The sequence below is a fragment of the Dendropsophus ebraccatus genome, chromosome 9, assembly GCF_027789765.1.
Source record: "Dendropsophus ebraccatus isolate aDenEbr1 chromosome 9, aDenEbr1.pat, whole genome shotgun sequence".
NCBI lineage: Eukaryota > Metazoa > Chordata > Amphibia > Anura > Hylidae > Dendropsophus > Dendropsophus ebraccatus.
The window spans coordinates 80,174,013-80,193,626 of record NC_091462.1 but is presented as its reverse complement, the minus strand read 5'-3'; the positions used below and the strand labels follow the sequence as shown (position 1 = coordinate 80,193,626).

Sequence of the window (19,614 nt, the reverse complement as noted above, 5' to 3'; positions counted from 1 at the left end):
GAGAGAGACTAGGCACTCACCAATGTTCGTGGATGCTTATTTATTCAGTGGAGCATAAATCCAATAGATACATGGTGGACGTGTTTTAGCAAACAAGCCGAAGGCATTGAGCTGATGAAGGTTTATTAGCTGAAACACATCCTCCATATAGCTATTACGCTGTACGAAATGAAAATAAATTAAAGTCTATGAGCGTTGGTCATTATCAGCATCAGTTGGCTGAGTGAAATATATATATTTTTTTCCCCTCAACCTAGCTGATGCTGAAAACAGTGGACAATTTTTGGCTAACAAGCCTTTAGATTGTTAGCCAAAACACATACTATATGTATATATATGTGTTTGTATGTATACACACACACACACACACACACACACAGCAATACTTCTGTTCTTGAACACAATCTGTTCCAGAACCAAGCAGTTCCAGAAGAGAGCTGTGTGTTACCATAGGATCAATGTAAATGTGTTTAGTCGTTTTTTTTACACTCCATGGGTGAGGTGCAGAGCTCCTGGGCCAACAGAGCGGGGATTCCCGTCATATTGACGGGAATCATCGCTCTAAACCAAATAGTTGGCAGCCAGGGAGGGGCTCCCTGCCATTTTGAGGTACCCTTGGCGAATGGTGACCTGGAGCTGCTGCAGAGTGATGTCCTTCCTCCTCCTGCACTAAATGGACTGTACCAGCAGTTCATTTAGTGCAGGGGAACAGCCCCGGAGCTCCTGCACAATGACATCCTCCCTCTACAGGCAGCTGGCATGTCTTCTATGCAGCATGCAGGCTGCCTGGAGAGGGAGGACCTTACCATACAGGCGCTCCAAGGCTGCTTTCCTGCACTAAATAGACTGCTTGAACAGTTTTATGCATATCTGCTAGTTGTTGGGGGCCAGTGGACTGTCAGGTGGCTGTTGGCAAGTGTATCGGGCCAACACAGAGCTCTGTGCACAGTGACATTTTCCCTTCACAGACAGGGAGGAAATTACTGTGTAGGAGCTCTGGGTCACCATTTGCCAAGGGCACCCCCCAATGCCCGGCCAAAGTCCACCGCTTTCAGAGCAGGCATTCCTGTCATTATGATGAGAATCCTCACTCATGTACCCTTGGTGTCTGAACACATCAATAACTGTCAGCTGAACTACAGTTATCCCCCCTGATTTTGTTAAGATACTAAACAATGTTCGAGTACAGGACAAAAATTTATGGGTTCGAACACTGAGTTATTACTGTACACCATATTAAAAATCTTCTTGACTTTTCCCTAAATCTATTGCCTTCATAATGCAAAAAGAGGTTATAGTGGGGCTATTCAGTACAGATCCAATCACACTATATGGTTAGCATGTAAATTATTTCTCCTATCCACTTTTTTCCTTACATGTCAGCCAATCCAGAAGATGAGGACATAGGGATTACATAACAGTGCTGACATGGTAATGCCAATACAGTGCAGTACATAGGGTAGACATCTGATCACTGGAGAACTAATCCAAGCATCAGCAACACCATCTTTGATAATGCGATTAGAAATAAAATAAATAAATAATGGCATCCCTTTTTTTCCTTTCTGGCATGAAAATACTGCAATGTATGTATAGAGGGCACCTCAATGTCACTCAACATGTGGTATGCAGGAAAGAGAAAGATCAGACATGTTCAATGCTTGGTCAATCCAAGTATGATGTTTATTGGGAAACTCAAAGAAAAAAACAGAAAAAAAAAAAAAAACAGAAAAAAAAGGTGGTCAGCCGACTCTTCATTTTCTGTTGCCTTCTTACCTTTCTGTTTAAGCTTGGACAATGCTGTGGGCTATTTCAGATGTTTAGTCTAGATTTTATAGCTTAGCTAAGATCAGTACATACAGATCATGATATCTGCTTGTCACAGTATGTCATAGTATTCAGTGAAATCAGCATTGTATAGTTTTGGAATTGTAATAAAAGCTTTTCAATTTGTCAAAAAGCAATCTGGTATTGGAGCACTGTTGGTGGGAAACAGAGGAAACAGATGTGCACGGTGAGCGGAAAGATGGGAAGATTGGATAATGTTGGATGGTGATGGATACAAAGAGTGAAAACCCATGCCAATAAAGTGTTTTAAGGCTGCAATATATGCCATACAGTCACCAGACTCTAGGGTGCCCAACACTGCCCGAAGTAAGCATTACTACCCACCTTCCTTGAAGTGGTCCAGGTATATCTTTTCTTGTGTATTTCTTGGTGTCTCTCTCTTCTTCTGCCGACCTATTAATAACATGATACAATGCATTATACATCTGAAGAAAACCATTGTGCAAGTATTCAGTACGTGGTAGACCCTTATATTATGACCCTTTCACTTCATCCCAAGTTACCCTTACAAGGACAACTTCATACATCCCGGATGGACTGTGCAACACGCGGACCAGCAGCACTACACTTACGTAAAGCTAGACTTAATCATTTTATACCCAGTCATATATACCCATACATGTATATATAAATATACAAACTTTTGTCCATCTTCTAGCATCTTCATTGCTTCATTAAGATTCTTCCCCATTTCTGCTAAGGTTGGATCCATCATCTACAAAAGGTTAAAAACAGGGTAAAATTGAATATAGTTTGTAAGAAGATCATAGCATATGGTACAGTAACAGCATAGCAATATAATAGCAAAGCAAATCACCAGAACACTATCAGGTTCTTTAATATGTGCAGGATTTTTTTGCCCTCATAAGCCTCTACGTGATAGGTGTCCTTAGAGCCCTATAACACGAGTGATAATCGATTATCGCTCCATGTTATAAAGACAACGATCATCGGCTGATTGTGCCCTCTGGTCCTGGCCTGAAATCATTGGCCGCCGTCCGCGCATTGGTACGTGTAATAGTGATGTGTGGTTGACAGCTCATAATTGTGTAAAGAAAATAGTATAGAAAATAAAAAAGTATATACATACCTCTCCCCGCTTTTGCCTGCTCCCTGGTGTCTACCTGGCTTTTGTCCACTGTCCACTGATGGAATTTCAGAGACGGTCTCTGAAGTGACAAGCCCCTCAGCCAATCACTGGCCAACAGGGACAGCACCGTGGCTTTTGATTGAATGAGCAGCCTGTCACTTCAGAGATCAGCTCTGCAGCTCTCATGGTGGCTGCAAGGACCAGGCAGAAGCCAGGAAGATACCATGGAGCAGGCATAAGCACCAGGGAGCGTGGAAGGGTGTGTATATACTTTATTATTTTACACTAAAGGCAAGGGCTGTATGGACATCGCCAACGAGATTATATATATATATTATACACACACACACAGCCCTTGCTGCATGATGGTCGAGCTGTGATAGGCGCTCAGTAAATGAGTTTTGATCTAGTGGATTGGCGCTCATTTACAGTGATTATTGTGCCATGAAATACAGCCCTTAAAAGGGGTACTCCAGCGAAAAGCTTTTTCCCAGTAATTGAAACACATTACAAAGTTATTCACACTTTTGTCTAAATGCAGTATCCTGTGTTTTATTGTGTATGCTATGGTCAGATATTTGCATGCAGCCACCCTGCTGCTACTACAGCTTTACTAACAATTTTCACAAAAAAAAAAAAAAAAAGTAAAATGCTGAACTTACGTAGCAAGAAAATTTGATCTTTATTGAGTACATATATTTAAAACAATTCATAAAAAGAGAGAAAACCTAACATTAAAAAGAACGGTGGCTATCCCGGAGGTGGTTCTTAATTTATTTTACTCATACTATTTGCTGCAATCCCTGACCTACAACATAAGTCATCTTATAGATGGATAACGTGCAATACACAATAAATACTGCTAAAAAATGTTATATTACAATGCCAAAGTGCTAGTGCATATAATTTAAGTTAGCATATGTCGTAACATTAATCCTATAGTCCACCTATTTGTTATTGTTATTACCCCACAAATTCTGGGGATCCAGCAAGTAAACTACCTTAGAGGTCCGTTTGTCATGTAACTCCTCCAAGACGCCACCACCCCGACGCGCGTTTGTTGCCTTCGTCCGGGGGTCAAGCACCTAATATGCTTCAATCACCTATCTGCCCCCTCCCTATCTTTTCCTCCCTCAACCTCCCATGAGGAAGTGAAAAACTCATTCTTACCTAATGACTGTTGACCCCAGGCTGCTGTGTAGGCGCAGACTTTAAAAGAAAAAACAGGTTGGGTGCCAGCTGTCAGTAACAATGTTCTAAGCATGTTGGCTGTCTGGCTTCTGGGATTGTATAGAAATATCAGCCATCACATATAAAACCTGATGTAAACAAAAATGTTGTGGCCTATATTAACCAATCAGATTCCTTCTTCCATTCTCCAACTACAGCAGGCATGTCCAAACTTTTTTCGAAGAGTGCCAAATTTGATGAAGTGAACATGTGCAAGGGCCGACCATTTTGCTTGACATTTTTTTGGACCATTAAAATGAATGCAAATAAACTTTTTTTTACAAAGTTTATTGAAAACGGCATAATTTTTATACTTAAAAAATCCCGGGGCACACCACCAACCAAAATGGCACAAAATGACACTAAAACAGTACATATTATACATATAGTTAATAATATAGATTCTAAATGTATTTATACTCACTCAGTGTGAAACCTGGGCCTGTTTCGATAAACACAAAAGGGATATCCCTGTTTCTCTCCCCCATCCCCATGTTTTTCTCCCCCCTGCTTCTCTCCCGTTTCTCCCCATCCCCATGTTTCTCTCCCCCCTGCTTCTCTCCCCTGTTTCTCCCCATCCCCGTTTCTCCCCATCCCCATGTTTCTCTGCCCCTGCTTCTCCCCCATCCCCATGTTTCTCTCCCCCTGCTTCTCCCCCATCCCCATGTTTCTCTCCCCCCTGCTTCTCCCCCATCCCCATGTTTCTCTCCCCCCTGCTTATCCCCCATCCCCATGTTTCTCTCCCCCCTGCTTCTCCCCCATCCCCATGTTTCTCTCCCCCCTGCTTCTCTCCTGTTTCTCTCCCATCCCTGCTCACCTTCCTTGAGATGCTCGCCGTGGGCGCCGTCCCCCTCACCTACTGGCCCAGATGTGCTCCTCCAATCAGGGGAGACCGGGAGCGTGGTGCGTGGCGCACCACGCTCCTGGTCTCCCCTGATTGGAGGAGCACGTCCGGGCCAGTAGGTGAGGGGGACGGCGCCCGCGGCACACTGGTTGAAAAACACTGCTCTAGTGCACGGGAAAGGAAAGCCGAAATCTCGGACATCGCGAGATTTCGGCTTTCCTTTTCTGTGCACTAGAGTGGCGTGGCGCAAGGTATCTGTTGCTGCCGGATACCTGGGGGGGCCGTAAAAGTTTGGAACGCGGGCCGCAAATGGCCCGCGGGCCGGACTTTGGACATGCCTGAACAGGAATAATATAAATGCTGGAATGTGATTGGTTAGTTTAAAGCGATTCTGTACCCACAATCTGACCCTTCCCCCCAAATCACTTGTACCGTCAGATAGCTTCTTTTAATCCAAGATCTGTCCTGGGGTCCGTTTGGCAGGTGATGCAGTTATTGTCCTAAAAAACAACTTTTAAACTTGCAGCCCGTGCCAAACGGGAGTATCTGTGCCCTAACTTTGCACCACCCCTCAGTCCTTCCTCCCCACCCTCTTCATCATTAGGAATTCCACTGGAACATTTTCTCCATGCTGAACATTGCACAGGTGCTTAACGATCCAGCCCATGTGCCGGGCTGACACAGATGGGGAAAAGGAGGCAATCTGCCTGGAGCATTCCTAATGATGAAGAGGGTCGGGAGGAGGGATGGAGGGGTGGTACAAAGTTAGGGCACAGATACTCCCGTTTGGCACTGGCTGCAAGTTTAAAAGTTGTTTTTCAGGATAATAACTGCATCACCTGCTGAACGGACCCCAGGACAGATCTTGGATTAAAAGCAGCTATCCGGAGGTAGAAGTGGTTTGGGGGAGGGGGGCAGATTGTGGGTACAGAGCCGCTTTAAGCAATGCCAATAATCTTTAGTGCCATTTAAATCCCAGTTCAATCAGTGTGCACGCTGAATTATAAGAACAAGAAAAAATCTGACATATATAATAAGCTAAAATGTTTGTTTTTTTCATAATACACATAACACATGAACCATAATCTACAGAAAACTAAGAAAATAAAATGTGAACCTTCTTGTCTAAATATATAGTCACCAGAATGGTTACCATAGCTTACATAATACAGTAATTATGGCTCATCTTTCTCAGGCCATCCTGTACTCACAAAATAGATGGATTATCTGTAGCAGGTATCTGGGTCACATTACTGTATAACTAATAATGTAAAGGTTATTATTATTTTTATTTCATGTGCGGTCAGGATAGGATGTTCACAAACTTAATGTCCTGCACTATTACAGTTTATATATCTGGCAAAAATGTATGGATGAGCTATTCACCCTGGATCCAGCTTTCCCAGGCACCTGGAGTGGCACGGCATTTAAAGGCAACCAACTGCTAAGCCGACTGTTGAGCCAACAAAGTGCTTTCCTTAATTTGTACAGTAAATTCGCTCATCTCTACCCCACACTGTATTCTGGGCTATAAGACAACTTTTTTCTTGCCCATATCATGCACAATAGTCCTGGGTCATGTAATCACAGCCTGACCCACTGAAAATCACAGTGTTTCATGTGTCAGAGGAAGTGGTCTCTGCAGGTTCTGCCAATTGTAAACTGCAGGATGATATAATCACCTGCTCCAAGTCCCCTCCTCTTCCCTGCTCTCTCCACTGGGATCTGTATGCTGCTGCTGCTGCTGCTGCTGCTGCTGCTGCTGCTATCTCTATGGGATCAGCCTCCTCAAATGCTGTATTCACACATTGTGTATTTGACAAGATTTTCCTGGAATTGCAGGGAAATAGTTTTTTTTTCTTTACTGCAATTGCACACATTGAAAACATATTTTTTTTTACTTTTTGAGACTTTATAAAACATGTTAATAGTGATTATAGGTAAAATCACTTCAGCTCATGGCAATATTTCTTTAAAGAACATTCTGAATAAGGGTAGCTTCACACGGGCGGGCTCGCTGCGAGATTCTCGCTGCGAGCCCGGCAGGTCCTGGCAGTTCCCATAAACTACATACTTGCTGCGGACCGCAGCGAGTATGTAATTGTACCGCGCTTAACCCCTTCTACTCCCGCCCGGCTCCCCCGCTGTAAGCAGCATACATTACCTGTCCTTGCTGCTCGGGTCCGGCGTCCTGCTCTCCCGTCCGGCCAATTAGTGTGTTGCCCAGCCGCAGCCACTGATTGGCCGGGCGGGAGAGCAGGACGCCGGACCCGTGCAGCAAGGACAGGTAATGTATGCTGCTTACAGCGGGGGAGCCGGGCGGGAGTAGAAGGGGTTAAGCGCGGTACAATTACATACTCGCTGCGGTCCGCAGCAAGTATGTAGTTTATGGAAACTGACAGGACCTGCCGGGCTCGCAGCGAGAATCTCGCTGCGAGCCCGCCCGTGTGAAGCTACCCTAAGAGAAAAAAAAACAACTCAAAACAAGCTTGAGCAGACAGCGATTAGATCACCAGATGATCTCTTCAGGGGTGCTACAGTGATGAAACTCAACCCTCCTCTTTTAGCAAATACAGTGGATTCATGGGAAATGTAGGTATTAGAAAATCAGTGGGGAAATAGAAATCAGTATGGCTAAAAACCCATGCCTAGCACATCAGCTATGAAAAAGGTAAGCATAAGAACCTCTACATTATAATATCCCATGCTGCACTATATAAGCAAAAAGATTTAAAAACAGTGGGCAAACATAGCCTAATTCAGGGGGTTGGGGTGGCTACAGATTCTGCACTGGGACCAAGAAGCTTCAACCTATTCCTCTGTACTGTAGCGCACAAATCTGGCCTTTCTGTCCTGGGGTGGGAGGATGTTGTTGATTGAATTGGCACCAGGGGTGGACACTTGAGATTGTGATTATGTGATGGGTGTGTTTCTCTATATATGTCCCTGGCCTAAGGCTGCACTGCAGCCTTGATCAGTTTCTCTTTAAAACAGGAACAATGACTCACAAGTGACTTTCAGGTCAATCTAAAAATACTCATTTTATTGAATAACAGGATAAAAAGACTGGACAAAGAAACGCAAGCAAGAAAAGGGGACAGGTGCTTATTTACCCTTTAAACCAGTGGTGAGGAACAGCTGGAATCTTCATTCCAGATGTTGCAGAACTATAATTCCTATTATGCCTGCACAGCCTTAGTCTATGCACAGAGCCATGTAAACCACTAACAGGTCCAGGCCTCTTCAAACAGCAGATTGGTAGGGATGCCAGCAGTTGGCCCTTCACCAATTTGATATTGATGGCTTATCAAGAGGATAAACTCTCAAAATTTTTATCCCAGAAAACACGTTTAGGTTTGTTTTAATTTAATCCCTTAACACATTATGACATCCGCAGTTATTAGCCGCCATGACCCAATTGTTTGTGCCGGATAATTAACCATTTAAATGCCTTTAAATGACACTATAGCCAGTGGTCTAGTGATGGGATCAGCTTGCTGCGATCGCATCGTAGCAAGCTAATCCATCAAACTTACAGTGTGGGTCCCCTTCTGGCTTCCGTCGTAGTCCCTGAATCTGTGATTGTTTCAGGCTGTCTGCAGCAGCCTGAAACATTCGAATGAAGAGAAAATTGATCAATGCAATACATAGGTACTACATTGATCCCTATAAGCAATCACAGTATTGCTCATAAGCATCCCCTAAAGAAAAATAAACAAATAAATAAATCCTTTTCATGTTAAAAGTTTATATCACCCCCCTTTTCCTATTTTACAAATAAATAAAATAAACATAAGCAGTTTTCCAGCATATTTTATGGGGGGACAAAAAAAAAAATAATAATAAAAGAATAATTGGTGTCGCCAAATATAAGACCTCATATGGGTCTGTAGGTGAAAAAATGGAAAAGCTAATCCATTGTAAACATGAGGAGGAAAAAAAACAAATCGTGCAAAAACGAAAAAGGGTTAAAACCTAAACCTCGTTCACAATAATAAAAACTAAAATAGTAATGGAAAAACAACAAACCTCTCAACAGTAGCTTATTGCAAGGAAACAAAAAAATAACTAATTCTAAACATCTAGAGATATGAAACCATCAGGACAAAAGGGCCAGTTCATTTAAAGGGGTTATCCAGGCTTAGAAAAACATGGCCGCTTTCTTACAGCATCTCTCCAGTCCTTGTTTTCGGGTATAGGGTTTTGAAGGTCAGTTCCACTGAAGTGAATGAAGCTAAAGTATAATACCACACACAACCTGAGGACAGGGGTGGTGCTGTTTTTGTAAGTAGCCATGCTTTTCCTAATCCCGGATAACCCCTTTAAGATTTTATCAGTTACATCAGCAATAAACTTGGGGAAAATGACAAACAGTATAATAACAGGGCTTCTAGTCTGTTTGCTGCTTTGTATTGCTGATTCTTCTTGAATCACAGATAAGGTTTTGCCAATGCGACCTTTCCTGTGACACTGTACTCAGCTGGTCACATGGAACAAGGCAAGGAAGCCATATCCTTATGAGGCCGCAAACAATATTCTCACACCTTCAGTAAACAGAGGATCTAGGATGTAGTCAGTATTTGCTCGCCATCTGATTACACAATAGCTCCAGTGATGGCCTAAGAAGCACACACAGTATATATATATATATATATATATATATATATATATATATATTGATGTATACACTGTATCTACCGTATTGTGGGGTGTAGAACCACCCCCCTGCCATAGCACATGTGCAGAGCTAAGGGAAGGGACACTATCTCCACTATTCCCCATGTACTCTGCCCCCTTCACACCCAGAACAGGAAACACTGGTTCGTGCTTCAAATAAAAGCCATTTTCACTGCTCAGACAGGTTTTCCAGACGGTTTGGTTATAGTGTGCATCATCTGGCTGTAATACATATATTTACATCATAATACATAATCTCGCCATGCATTCAATGGTGAACTTGTGTCAGGCAGGGCTGTGGAGTCGGTAGGCTGGCAGCTCCTTCATAAATGGTCAGACACACGGGGAGATATTTATTACACTGGTGTAAAGTAGATCTGGCTGAGCAGCTTCTTCCTAATGTCCTACGTTATCCTGGGGCGACTTTTGAGTGAATATAAAGATATAAAGCAGATTCTCCTGTGTGTGTGTGTGCAGTGGATGCAGCCAGTCTCCAGCCTCCATGTCCTGAACAACTCAGAACTAGACTAGATGGAGCAGGTGGTCTTTTCTTGCTGACAATCTTCTATCTTTCTAACTAAATATTCACCGTACATAAAAAAAAAACAAAAAACTACTAACAATGCCAGATACGTGTGATATAGATGTCATCCATAGTGATAGAGAGGGATCAGCCATAGGCCCTGACTTATCAGCTCTCTATCAGCATCCACGCTCCTGAATCATTGCATCCCCACAGGAGCTACACACTCAGCCAGTCAGTGACTACAGCTGTGTCCCATCTCACTCACTGATTGGCTGAGTGGGCATTTCTGAGTGGAGCCACTACATCACAGGATCGGGAGCCCGGGGGGCGCGAGGTACCATGAGTAGTAACGCTGAGCAGCAGAGGCACAGGAATGGGCAGATAGGTCTTCTTTATTATGATCCAACCACCCTCTGTCCCCCGTGGATTTTTAATTGTTGCCTAGTTCCTCCCACCCCCTACCAGTCCTGCTATTTTTTTTTTTTGCCCAGACGTCTCCTTTAAGGGTCTCCTTGTAGCAAACAGACATGAACAATATACGGACTGCTGACATGCAGCATCACCAGAACTTGAGAAGGTGCTGACATAATTATCCGATGCTTCCACCCTCCGCTCAACAGCAATTGTTGACACCATCAGAAGCCTGTGAATAGAGCATGACTAATGCTATTTATATTAGGATCTCACAGCAATTGTAATCTTGACACTGTCCATTCCTTCACATAAGGTTACACTATCAAATATCACCCGCTGGCACAATATCACCATACTGCCGAACACAAAAAAAAAAAAAAAAAAAACACATATCGGCAAAAGTGGGATGAATGCAGAACTACAGGCCTAGCATTAGGTGGTCTATGACCAAGTACTTACACTCCCTATTTGTGGAACCGATTCACCCATAGAATAGATCTGCATGTAATCTGTATTTACAGATTTTTTTTAAGCCTACTTCTGTCTTCTATTCGATTGAGGATCTCCAAAACAGATTCAATACAGATGGCGTTCACTACAGATCACCATTTTTCAGACCTAATACATAGTTTTAGCAGTAAAATTTTGCATACACATGCAGCGCTAGTGGCCATGACTAGTGCATAAACTCTTGAAATGTTAATGAAAACGCAGTTTTGTAGGTGATTCTGCTATTATCCTGCAAAATTGTTTGGCCATTATAAATCAGCAGTGTCAGTGCAGTTTTGGCACTCTGTGTCCACATCATGAAGCTGAGCTCACATGTAGGGGGAATTTACTAACACTACACCGGTCTTAAAAAATGTTTTCTTTCAAATCAACTGATGCCAGAAAGTGCCAGAGATTTGTAATTTACTTCTATTAAAAAAAATATATTATTACGTCAACCAGTATTTATCAGCTGCTGTGTGCCCTGCCGGAAGTGGTTTATTCTTTCCAGTCTGGACAGCAGGAGAGGTTTTCTGAGGATTTGCTACGGCTACAGTTCTTTTCACGGCAGCAGAGAACACTGTGTCAGACTGGAAAGAATACACCCCTCCTGGAAGGACCGTATACTCTATACATATTTGTGTGGTTTTATCAATTAAATAATTAGCACAGTGAAGCTCTATGTGTAGTGTAGTATAGTATATAGGAACTTGAGACAGTCATCCTGGATTAAAGGGGTAGTGCGGCGGTAAACAATTATTCACAGAATAACACACATTACAAAGTTATACAACTTTGTAATGTATGTTATGTCTGTGAATCGCCCCCTTCCCCGTGTCCCACCACCCCCACCCGTGTACCCGGAAGTGTGGTGCGCTATACATACCTGTCACATGCCGACTCGTCTCCGATCTTCAGTCAGCGATGTCGTCTTCGGCCGAATCCCTCCGTCCGTCCTGAGTGCCGGCCGCCCTCTGCATTGTCATCGGCTGCTCAGCCGCGATTGGCTGAGCATAACTGTGCTCAGCCAATCGCGGCTGAGCATCTGATGACGTTGAAGAGGGCGTCGGCACTCAGGACGGACGGAGGGATTCGGCCCGGCCGCCCGAAGTCGACATCGCAGACGAGTCGGAACGTGACAGGTATGTATAGCGCACCACACTTCCGGGTACACGGGGTGCACTACCCTTTTAAGTGTCAATTCATTCAATTCACTATTCTTCTTGGCCTAATGTTTATGGAGACTCCATATATTAGCTACCTGTCAACTAGATGTTTTATAACTGTGTTTGTGAGAGTCTTTACATTCTCCCCCAATGAATACATGATGCTGATTTACATTTGCCCAAATTACAGGGGGCTAAGTGCCTTGCTGGAGTGTTGGTCATCCTTAGGGTGCGTTCACACATACAGGATTCGCAGCAGATCTGCAGCAGATTTGATGCTGTGTTCAGTTATTTAGATAAAATCTGCTGCTGATCTGCTGCGGATCAACTGCAGATCCGCAGCAGAAAATCCACTTCGGATCCGGTACGTGTGAACATACCCTCAAGGTGTTATTACACGGGCCAATGGGGGCCCGATTATAACTGTAAACAAGCGCCGATTTGCTAGATTGGCGCTTGTTTACTGGGCCTATTACACGGCCTGATAATTGTTTAACAAGGGCTGCATGGACATCATTACCGATGTCCTTGCAGCCCTTGCTTAAACTGCATACATTACTTATCCATGGTCCAGGGCTCAGACAGTGATTGGCCAAGTGGCCTGTCAGCTAAGACAGGCCGCCCTGGAGCTGCAGCGCGGGACCCGGGGAGAAGCAGAGCGCAGGAAGAGCCCTGGACCATGGATAGGTAATGTATGCAGTTTTCAATAGTCAGCCGGTGTCCGACAATTATAGGTCCAAACCTGTATCAACGATCAGCTGATGATCGTTGTGTTTATTACACGGAACAATAAATCAGCTGGATAGGGCCGATTCAGCCGATAATCGTTCCGTGTAATAGTAGCCTTAGTGTAACCCCTCTCTCCCCGGACAGAGAGTGCTGCATGTATGTGCCCACATCTGCCCTGCTCATTCCTTCATACTCCCTGCATTATGGGGATCTGCGGCTCCATCCTGTTTCTACAGGTTTATGCACTTACTGTACATTATACTCCACATGCTGATTACTATACTGTACAGTAACTTATACTATGACTTAATGTCTGTTTCATCTGTTTTACATGTTATTCAGAATAAGAAAATTATTTTTGGGGTGTGGAACCAATTTTCTGAATTTCAATTATTTCTTATGGGACAAATTGATTTGGTTTAAGAGTGGGTTTGGATTACAAGCACAGTACTGGAACGAATTATGCTCGTAATCCAAGTCATCACTTTATTTGTATCTTCTGTATCTGACTTAGCTTTGTATTTGTATCTTCTGTATCTGACTTAGCTTTGTATCTTGTATTATATTTTTCTTGCTTTTAATACTTAAGTAAACTTTATTCACCAATTATTGTGTGTGGACATATTTATTCCCGCATCTTAGAACCTACCATAAAACAAGGACATACAGAAGCTGATAAGTACTGGAAGACTTTTATATTTTTAATAGAAGTACAATAAAAATCTCTAGCATCAGTTGATTTAAAATAATTTTATTTTTTGATGAACTGCCCCTTTAAATGAACTCCCGCTACTATTATATTTAGTAGATTTATTAAGAGGTGAACGCCTCCTAATAAATCTGCCAATAAAATCATTGCCAGCTCTGGTATAGATTTAATCTACGATTTATGCCAAAATATGACATGTGATCCCAGCCTAAGGGTAAGTACACACATAGCAATAATGCATGGATTTAAGACATGTAATCTGCAGTGCTGAAGGATTTTCTGAGCAGATACTGATGTTTCTGAACCCTCAAAAAAAACCTGAACATGTGAACGAGGCCTCCATAAGTTATTGTCGACTTGATATACAGTACATTCTTCTTTCTGGTTCCTACTTTAGAAATTTCCACAATGTAGAATAAGAACAAAGACGTTCATTTCCCAAGCTGTGTTCTGAAAACGCATACTTGTAAATGTAGGTGGAAACGTATGAAAGAAGACAGCCGCACAGCTGGAGGGACGGCTATGGGCACACAGACCCAACCCCGGGCGAGGCCAACCTCCTCTCATTCTTTGAGGCTATATCATGTGTGCATTGTGATCAGGTTTACGGGCTGTAAGCTTAGCCTTGTAAACTGTATTACTGCATAGGTATTTTATAAAGCAGGAAATACAGTGACCTACATACAGAGGAGGGAAAATATGAATAATTCAGGTAAAGGCAGATAATCCAAACCGCAGAACATGGAGCAAAACAGGTTTGGGAAGGACGACTTAGCAGGCAGCGGATTGCTCTATAATAACTGGCTGATGCTAAGAGTCTTCACAGAAAGAAAGGGTGTTGAAGAAGTATGCACCTTATAAAAACTCTACCTGTGGGTCTGGTCAGGAGCATTAAGGCGGTTATGGGAGGTCGGTACTTGTCCAGGTCAAATGGAAAAAATACACTCCAGCCACAAGAGTAAGCCCTGGTTCCATTATTGATACTGGCATAAGCTGGAAAGGAAATAGGAACAGTATTTGCATAGTAGCCCACGCATCGGCATCTGAGATGGACTACTGGGCACAGCTGTACCCTTCAAATTCCCATCTGATCCCATTATTAGCACTTACAGCTTGGGTGGCAGAAGGAAACATGGCACTTTCCTGGCAGGGCTACCGCTCCGGGATCTGCAGTCTGTGCCAACTGATATGCAGCAATAACTGGCAGCTAAATGTTACCTACAGGAAAGTGTGGACCTATGAAGTCAAGTGGATCCTCAGGAAGAAGAGGAGGACATGTAATACATCGAGACAAGTGTAATATTACAGCCAAATCGCTTCTCATCCAGATCATGTGACTAGAAGGACAGCCAGGGTTCATGGGGGTTTAGGAGTTCAGTCAAATGTCTGCAGCAGTTGTTTCACTTTAGGGCACTTTATCAAATAGCGGCACTGCTGCTACACTACACTACAGTGCTGTGGGGACAATCATTTACTAGACAATAGATTTAATGACTGTTTTGGCGGCAAGCACATGGACCTCTACAAGCCCTATTCGATAAAAGGGACAGTCGCCGAAATTTTTGCAACAAATCTGCTGCATGTGAATACACCCTTATAGATCTCATATTTTTGTGTAAAGCCTTATTCACATTTTGCAGTTCTAGATGGATAAAAAACTGCATCTCTAGCACAAGATTAACACAGTACCATGGAGAAAAATCGCCAGGTATGCGGTGTGTTAAAGAAGGGTTACTATATCTACAGTCAGCAGCTTATACAGTATAAAAGCAGCCTGTGCAAAAGGCCATCAAGATCAACCACACAAACACGTGTTACAGAGGGTTCTCTACGCTGAACAGATGTATGATACAGTGCTAAAGGGACTCTGTCATGTGTAAAAAGCAGTCAGCTCTAAAGGTGCATGTTATAGCAGAAGGAGCTGAGCAGAATAAGATATGGGCAAAACACCTATATACTGAGCTCCAGTCTATGTCTGCGATACGATTATATGCTGATAAGCCATCCATCCAGTGATGAATGATAACGCTTACACAGGAAGTAGACTGCATCAAAGCGGCTAGATATGCTAGAATTATGAATAGCATTTAGTTAACAAGTAACTGATCCGGGTGTCATGATGTGTCCCACCCACTGTAACAAGGAAGTACTCCGCTTATAAGATCACAAGGAAGCAGCAGGGACTATGACTACAGTTTCATCATACATGATACCTCATTATGCGTATGTCCTTCATATTTCCCATTCTCTTTGGTTTCAATGCTAATTTTGTCTCAAAAACAATAGTATTAGCTTTAAAAAAAGAAAAGAAAGAAAAGAAGAAAGACTGCCATGTGTGATGGCAGCCTCAGGACATTTTTAGCCATACATGAATTGTAATGTAGATCATTGCAGAATTCACAATGAAAATGCCAAAAATAAAAAATTGCGAGAATGTCCAGGAGTCAGGCCCGTGGCCCCTTTAGGCCCTGGCCATCAGCCGGGAGAGGTGGAATATGGATGACAGGTCACTACATGTAAGGTAGGGTTCACACTACGATTGTACCTTCCAAGACATGGATATGTCTGCACCCTGCATCAATATCGAGAAAACTATGGCTAGTCTATACATAGCTAAAGTATAAGCATATACAGCGGTACCTTGGTTTAAAAGTAACTTAGTTTAAGAGCATTTTGGTTTAAGAGCTCACAGTTTTTTAAAATTGTGACTTGGTTTAAGAGCATTGCTTTGGTTTAAGAGCTCCCTGTACTGGGTGGGAGGGCGAGTGGAGGAGGGGCATGATCTGCATAGCGTGGTCTACAGCACTGTACTGTGACCCAGGAAGTCTCCCTCACCTTCCAAATCATAGCAGATCCACTTCAGGCTGGGGCTCACATCAGGGGACAGGACTGTGGAGCTAATCTCTCCATAGCTGTAACCCCTCTCTCCCTGGACAGAGAGCACTGCATGTATGTGCCCACATCTGTCCTGCTCATTCCTTCCTGCTCCCTGCATTCTCTGTCTGCCCTTGTGTTTACCATCCTCTCTATTACTGTACAGTAACTTATAACATCACATATTCTGCTGTTTCTGAATGTTTGTTTCATCTGTTTTAGTGTTTACTTAGTGTTATTCAGAATAATAAATATTTAGTTTTTGGGCATGGAACCAATTGTCTGCATTTCTATGATTTCTTATCGGAAAATTTGCTTTGGTTTTAGAGTGGATTTGGATTACAAGTACGGCCCCGGAACGAATTATGCTCGTAATCCAAGGCACCACCATATATATATATATATACACACACACACACACACACACACATCTATATACCAGGTACACCACTGCTTTTAGAGTGATGGTCTGTAACCTAGACAATGATCTGTCAACAACGTAAGGAAAAGAGCAGCGTATCAGATGGACATAAGTTTACTAAATGAATGTATTGGTAAGAATATTTAACTTGATAAGTTCTACAAGTATAATTATGTTAGTTGAGATGGAAATAACCCTGTAAGGTGCCTTCACATGTACCGCATCACAACGGATTTCTCTCTGCCAGTTCCGCAGCAAAATCCATTGTGATCCTGTGTACTATCAATTTCTATGGCTTTACATTCCCTCAGTTGATTTTTCATTCTGCTCTGAAAATGTAGCCCCTTATGTAGGGGCTACATTCTCGGAGCAGAATAAAAAAATCTGCTGCGGGAATGTAGAGCCATAGAAATTGACAGTACACAGGATTACAGCGAATTTTGTTGTGGAAGAAATATGCTGCGATGTGGCACATGTGAAGGCACCCTTAAGCTGATCTATATGTATATATATTAAAACTAGGGTCTATACAATGGGGTCATACCCCACAGTAAGGCAATACATGAGAGTCTTCCATTGGTGGTATATATGGAGGAATACTTTCTTGGGGTTGTTATAAATGGAAGTCATGATGTCAGTGTAAACGCTTCCATTTATCGACTTAACCAGGTCACATTATTCTGCAAATAATGTCACTGCTATATGAACAGGTGAAGATGGCCATATGCCCCAATAGTAATGTCAGGGGTGATGAGGTTTAGCTTAAATGTTTGACATTCCTAAAGATTACAATCAAGAGCTTGAGTGTCACCAAACCTCAACAGGAAACATGTACAATAGGCCACCATACTGGTTTACCTGGTCTGGAGCAAATTACAGGTTATAATGTTTGTAGACATTCAGCCTAATGAAAGAGAAGGGGCATCCCCTAGAGATGGCCACTACTGCCCCCACCGTGGTGCGATGCCAAGTCAGCGCTGCAGCCCCTCCGTCCTCAGGATTACAGGGGGTCTCAAATCAGACCGCCACTGATCATAAGGGGACGGCATAGTCGGGTAATAAGCCACCACTTGGGGGTACGCCTCTTAAGGGTATAAACACACACAGCTTATACGCTGCGTATTTACTGCTGCGATACGCAGCAGATACGCAGCAGATACGCAGCAGATTAGATCTAAATAACTGAACACAGTATCAAATCTGCTGCAGATCTGCTGCGTATCTGCTGCGTATCTGCTGTGTGTGTTTGTACCCTAAAGGGGATTTAATGGTTTAATGGATGCTCTGTCCATGGACACTGGTGCTGTATACAAACATAGGCGCAGCCTCCAGCGCATCCATATCCACAGACTAAAAACATATGGGGAAGCTTGGGCCCGCCTGCTGGTGCAAAACTACAACTCCCATAATAAATGGACAGCCAAAGCTTTTGGCTGTCCAAGCATGATGGTGATTGTAGTTTTGCACCAGCTGGAGGGCCCAAGCTTCCACATCCCTGACTTACTATAGTCGCACTGTGTATTTTGATGCTCAAAAAATTAATAAAAATTGTATGTATATATGTATATATATATCAAGGAAAATAAGCCTCAAATTTCCATTTTATTGTTGCTTCATGGAGCACTATGGTGCAGAACCAGGAAACATCTTCCTTTGAAAAAACCAATGGGTGACAGCCAGGCCTGTAGTGCTGTGTATGGTTACAGCTGTATATCATGTATATACTGTATACCATCCTGACTCACCATGTCATGCCTACACAACTTCCCCAGTGAATAACACTGCATGGAGATGCTAGTAATAACCACAGTGTGCTGTCCTCTCACCTCCCTGACAGCCCCGCACACATGTACACACACCGCCTATATGTACACACACCCCCAGCCCCCACACATGGACTCATCCAGCCCTGATCACACATAAGGCAGCAGGTACCACAGCACACCGACCTGGGGGAAGGCTCTCCGGCTCTGCATGTTCTCCTCACCGTCGATGCCTGTGCTGCTGTTATTCCTCCTCAGAGCCGTATTTTCCCTGTCAGCACTTCCGCCTTCCCTTCCCTGCTCCGGTCAGCCCTGTCTCCACGCTGGCAGCGCTGACGTTACCAAGCAGCGCTTCTGCGCGTCCACAGCGCCTACTGCTCGGAGCATGTGAACGCGCAGAATATTCAAATACAGATAATATGGTCTTTGTCGGCCACTGTACTGGAACTGTCACCTAGAAGCCGGAACAGCTGGGATGGAGTGGATGACGTCACTTAACTGTTTCGTGTCTACTAGCGCCGCTCTGTTAGATCTGCTGGTGATAATGGAGGCTGCTGCACCGAGGCCCTTACTGTCTGCTCTATAGCCGTCTATTATCTCTGTCTATCTATCTATCTATCTATCTATCTATCTATCTATCTATCTATCTATCTATCTATCTATCTATCTATCTGTCTGTCTATCTATCTCCTGTCTATCTATCTCCTATCTATCTGTCTGTCTGTCTATCTACATACCTATCTATCTTTGTTTTCTGATAGCTATATCTATCTGTCACATTCTGTTATCTACTTATCATGTATATCATGTCTGTCTATCTTGTTCATATCTATT

General features: G+C 43.2%; 1 protein-coding gene across 3 annotated transcripts in view; it reads right to left on the bottom strand.

Annotated features, from left to right (window-relative positions):
* The window catches only part of PDXDC1 (pyridoxal dependent decarboxylase domain containing 1), a 51,222-nt gene extending 32,008 nt beyond the window's left edge, over positions 1-19,214 (bottom strand). Inside the window, exons 1-4 of one of the 3 annotated variants that reach the window (XM_069983701.1) lie at positions 18,967-19,213; positions 14,593-14,715; positions 2,490-2,563; positions 2,173-2,241 (exon numbers count right to left, since the gene is read on the bottom strand). In XM_069983701.1, the coding sequence (XP_069839802.1) occupies positions 2,173-2,241; positions 2,490-2,563 (143 nt within the window). In that variant the 5' untranslated portion in view covers positions 14,593-14,715; positions 18,967-19,213. Of the gene's footprint in view, positions 1-2,172; positions 2,242-2,489; positions 2,564-14,592; positions 14,716-18,966 lie in introns of all 3 variants that reach the window. The other 2 variants (XM_069983700.1, XM_069983699.1) reach the window with 2 other exon arrangements.
* Positions 19,215-19,614: the final 400 nt, after the last annotated feature.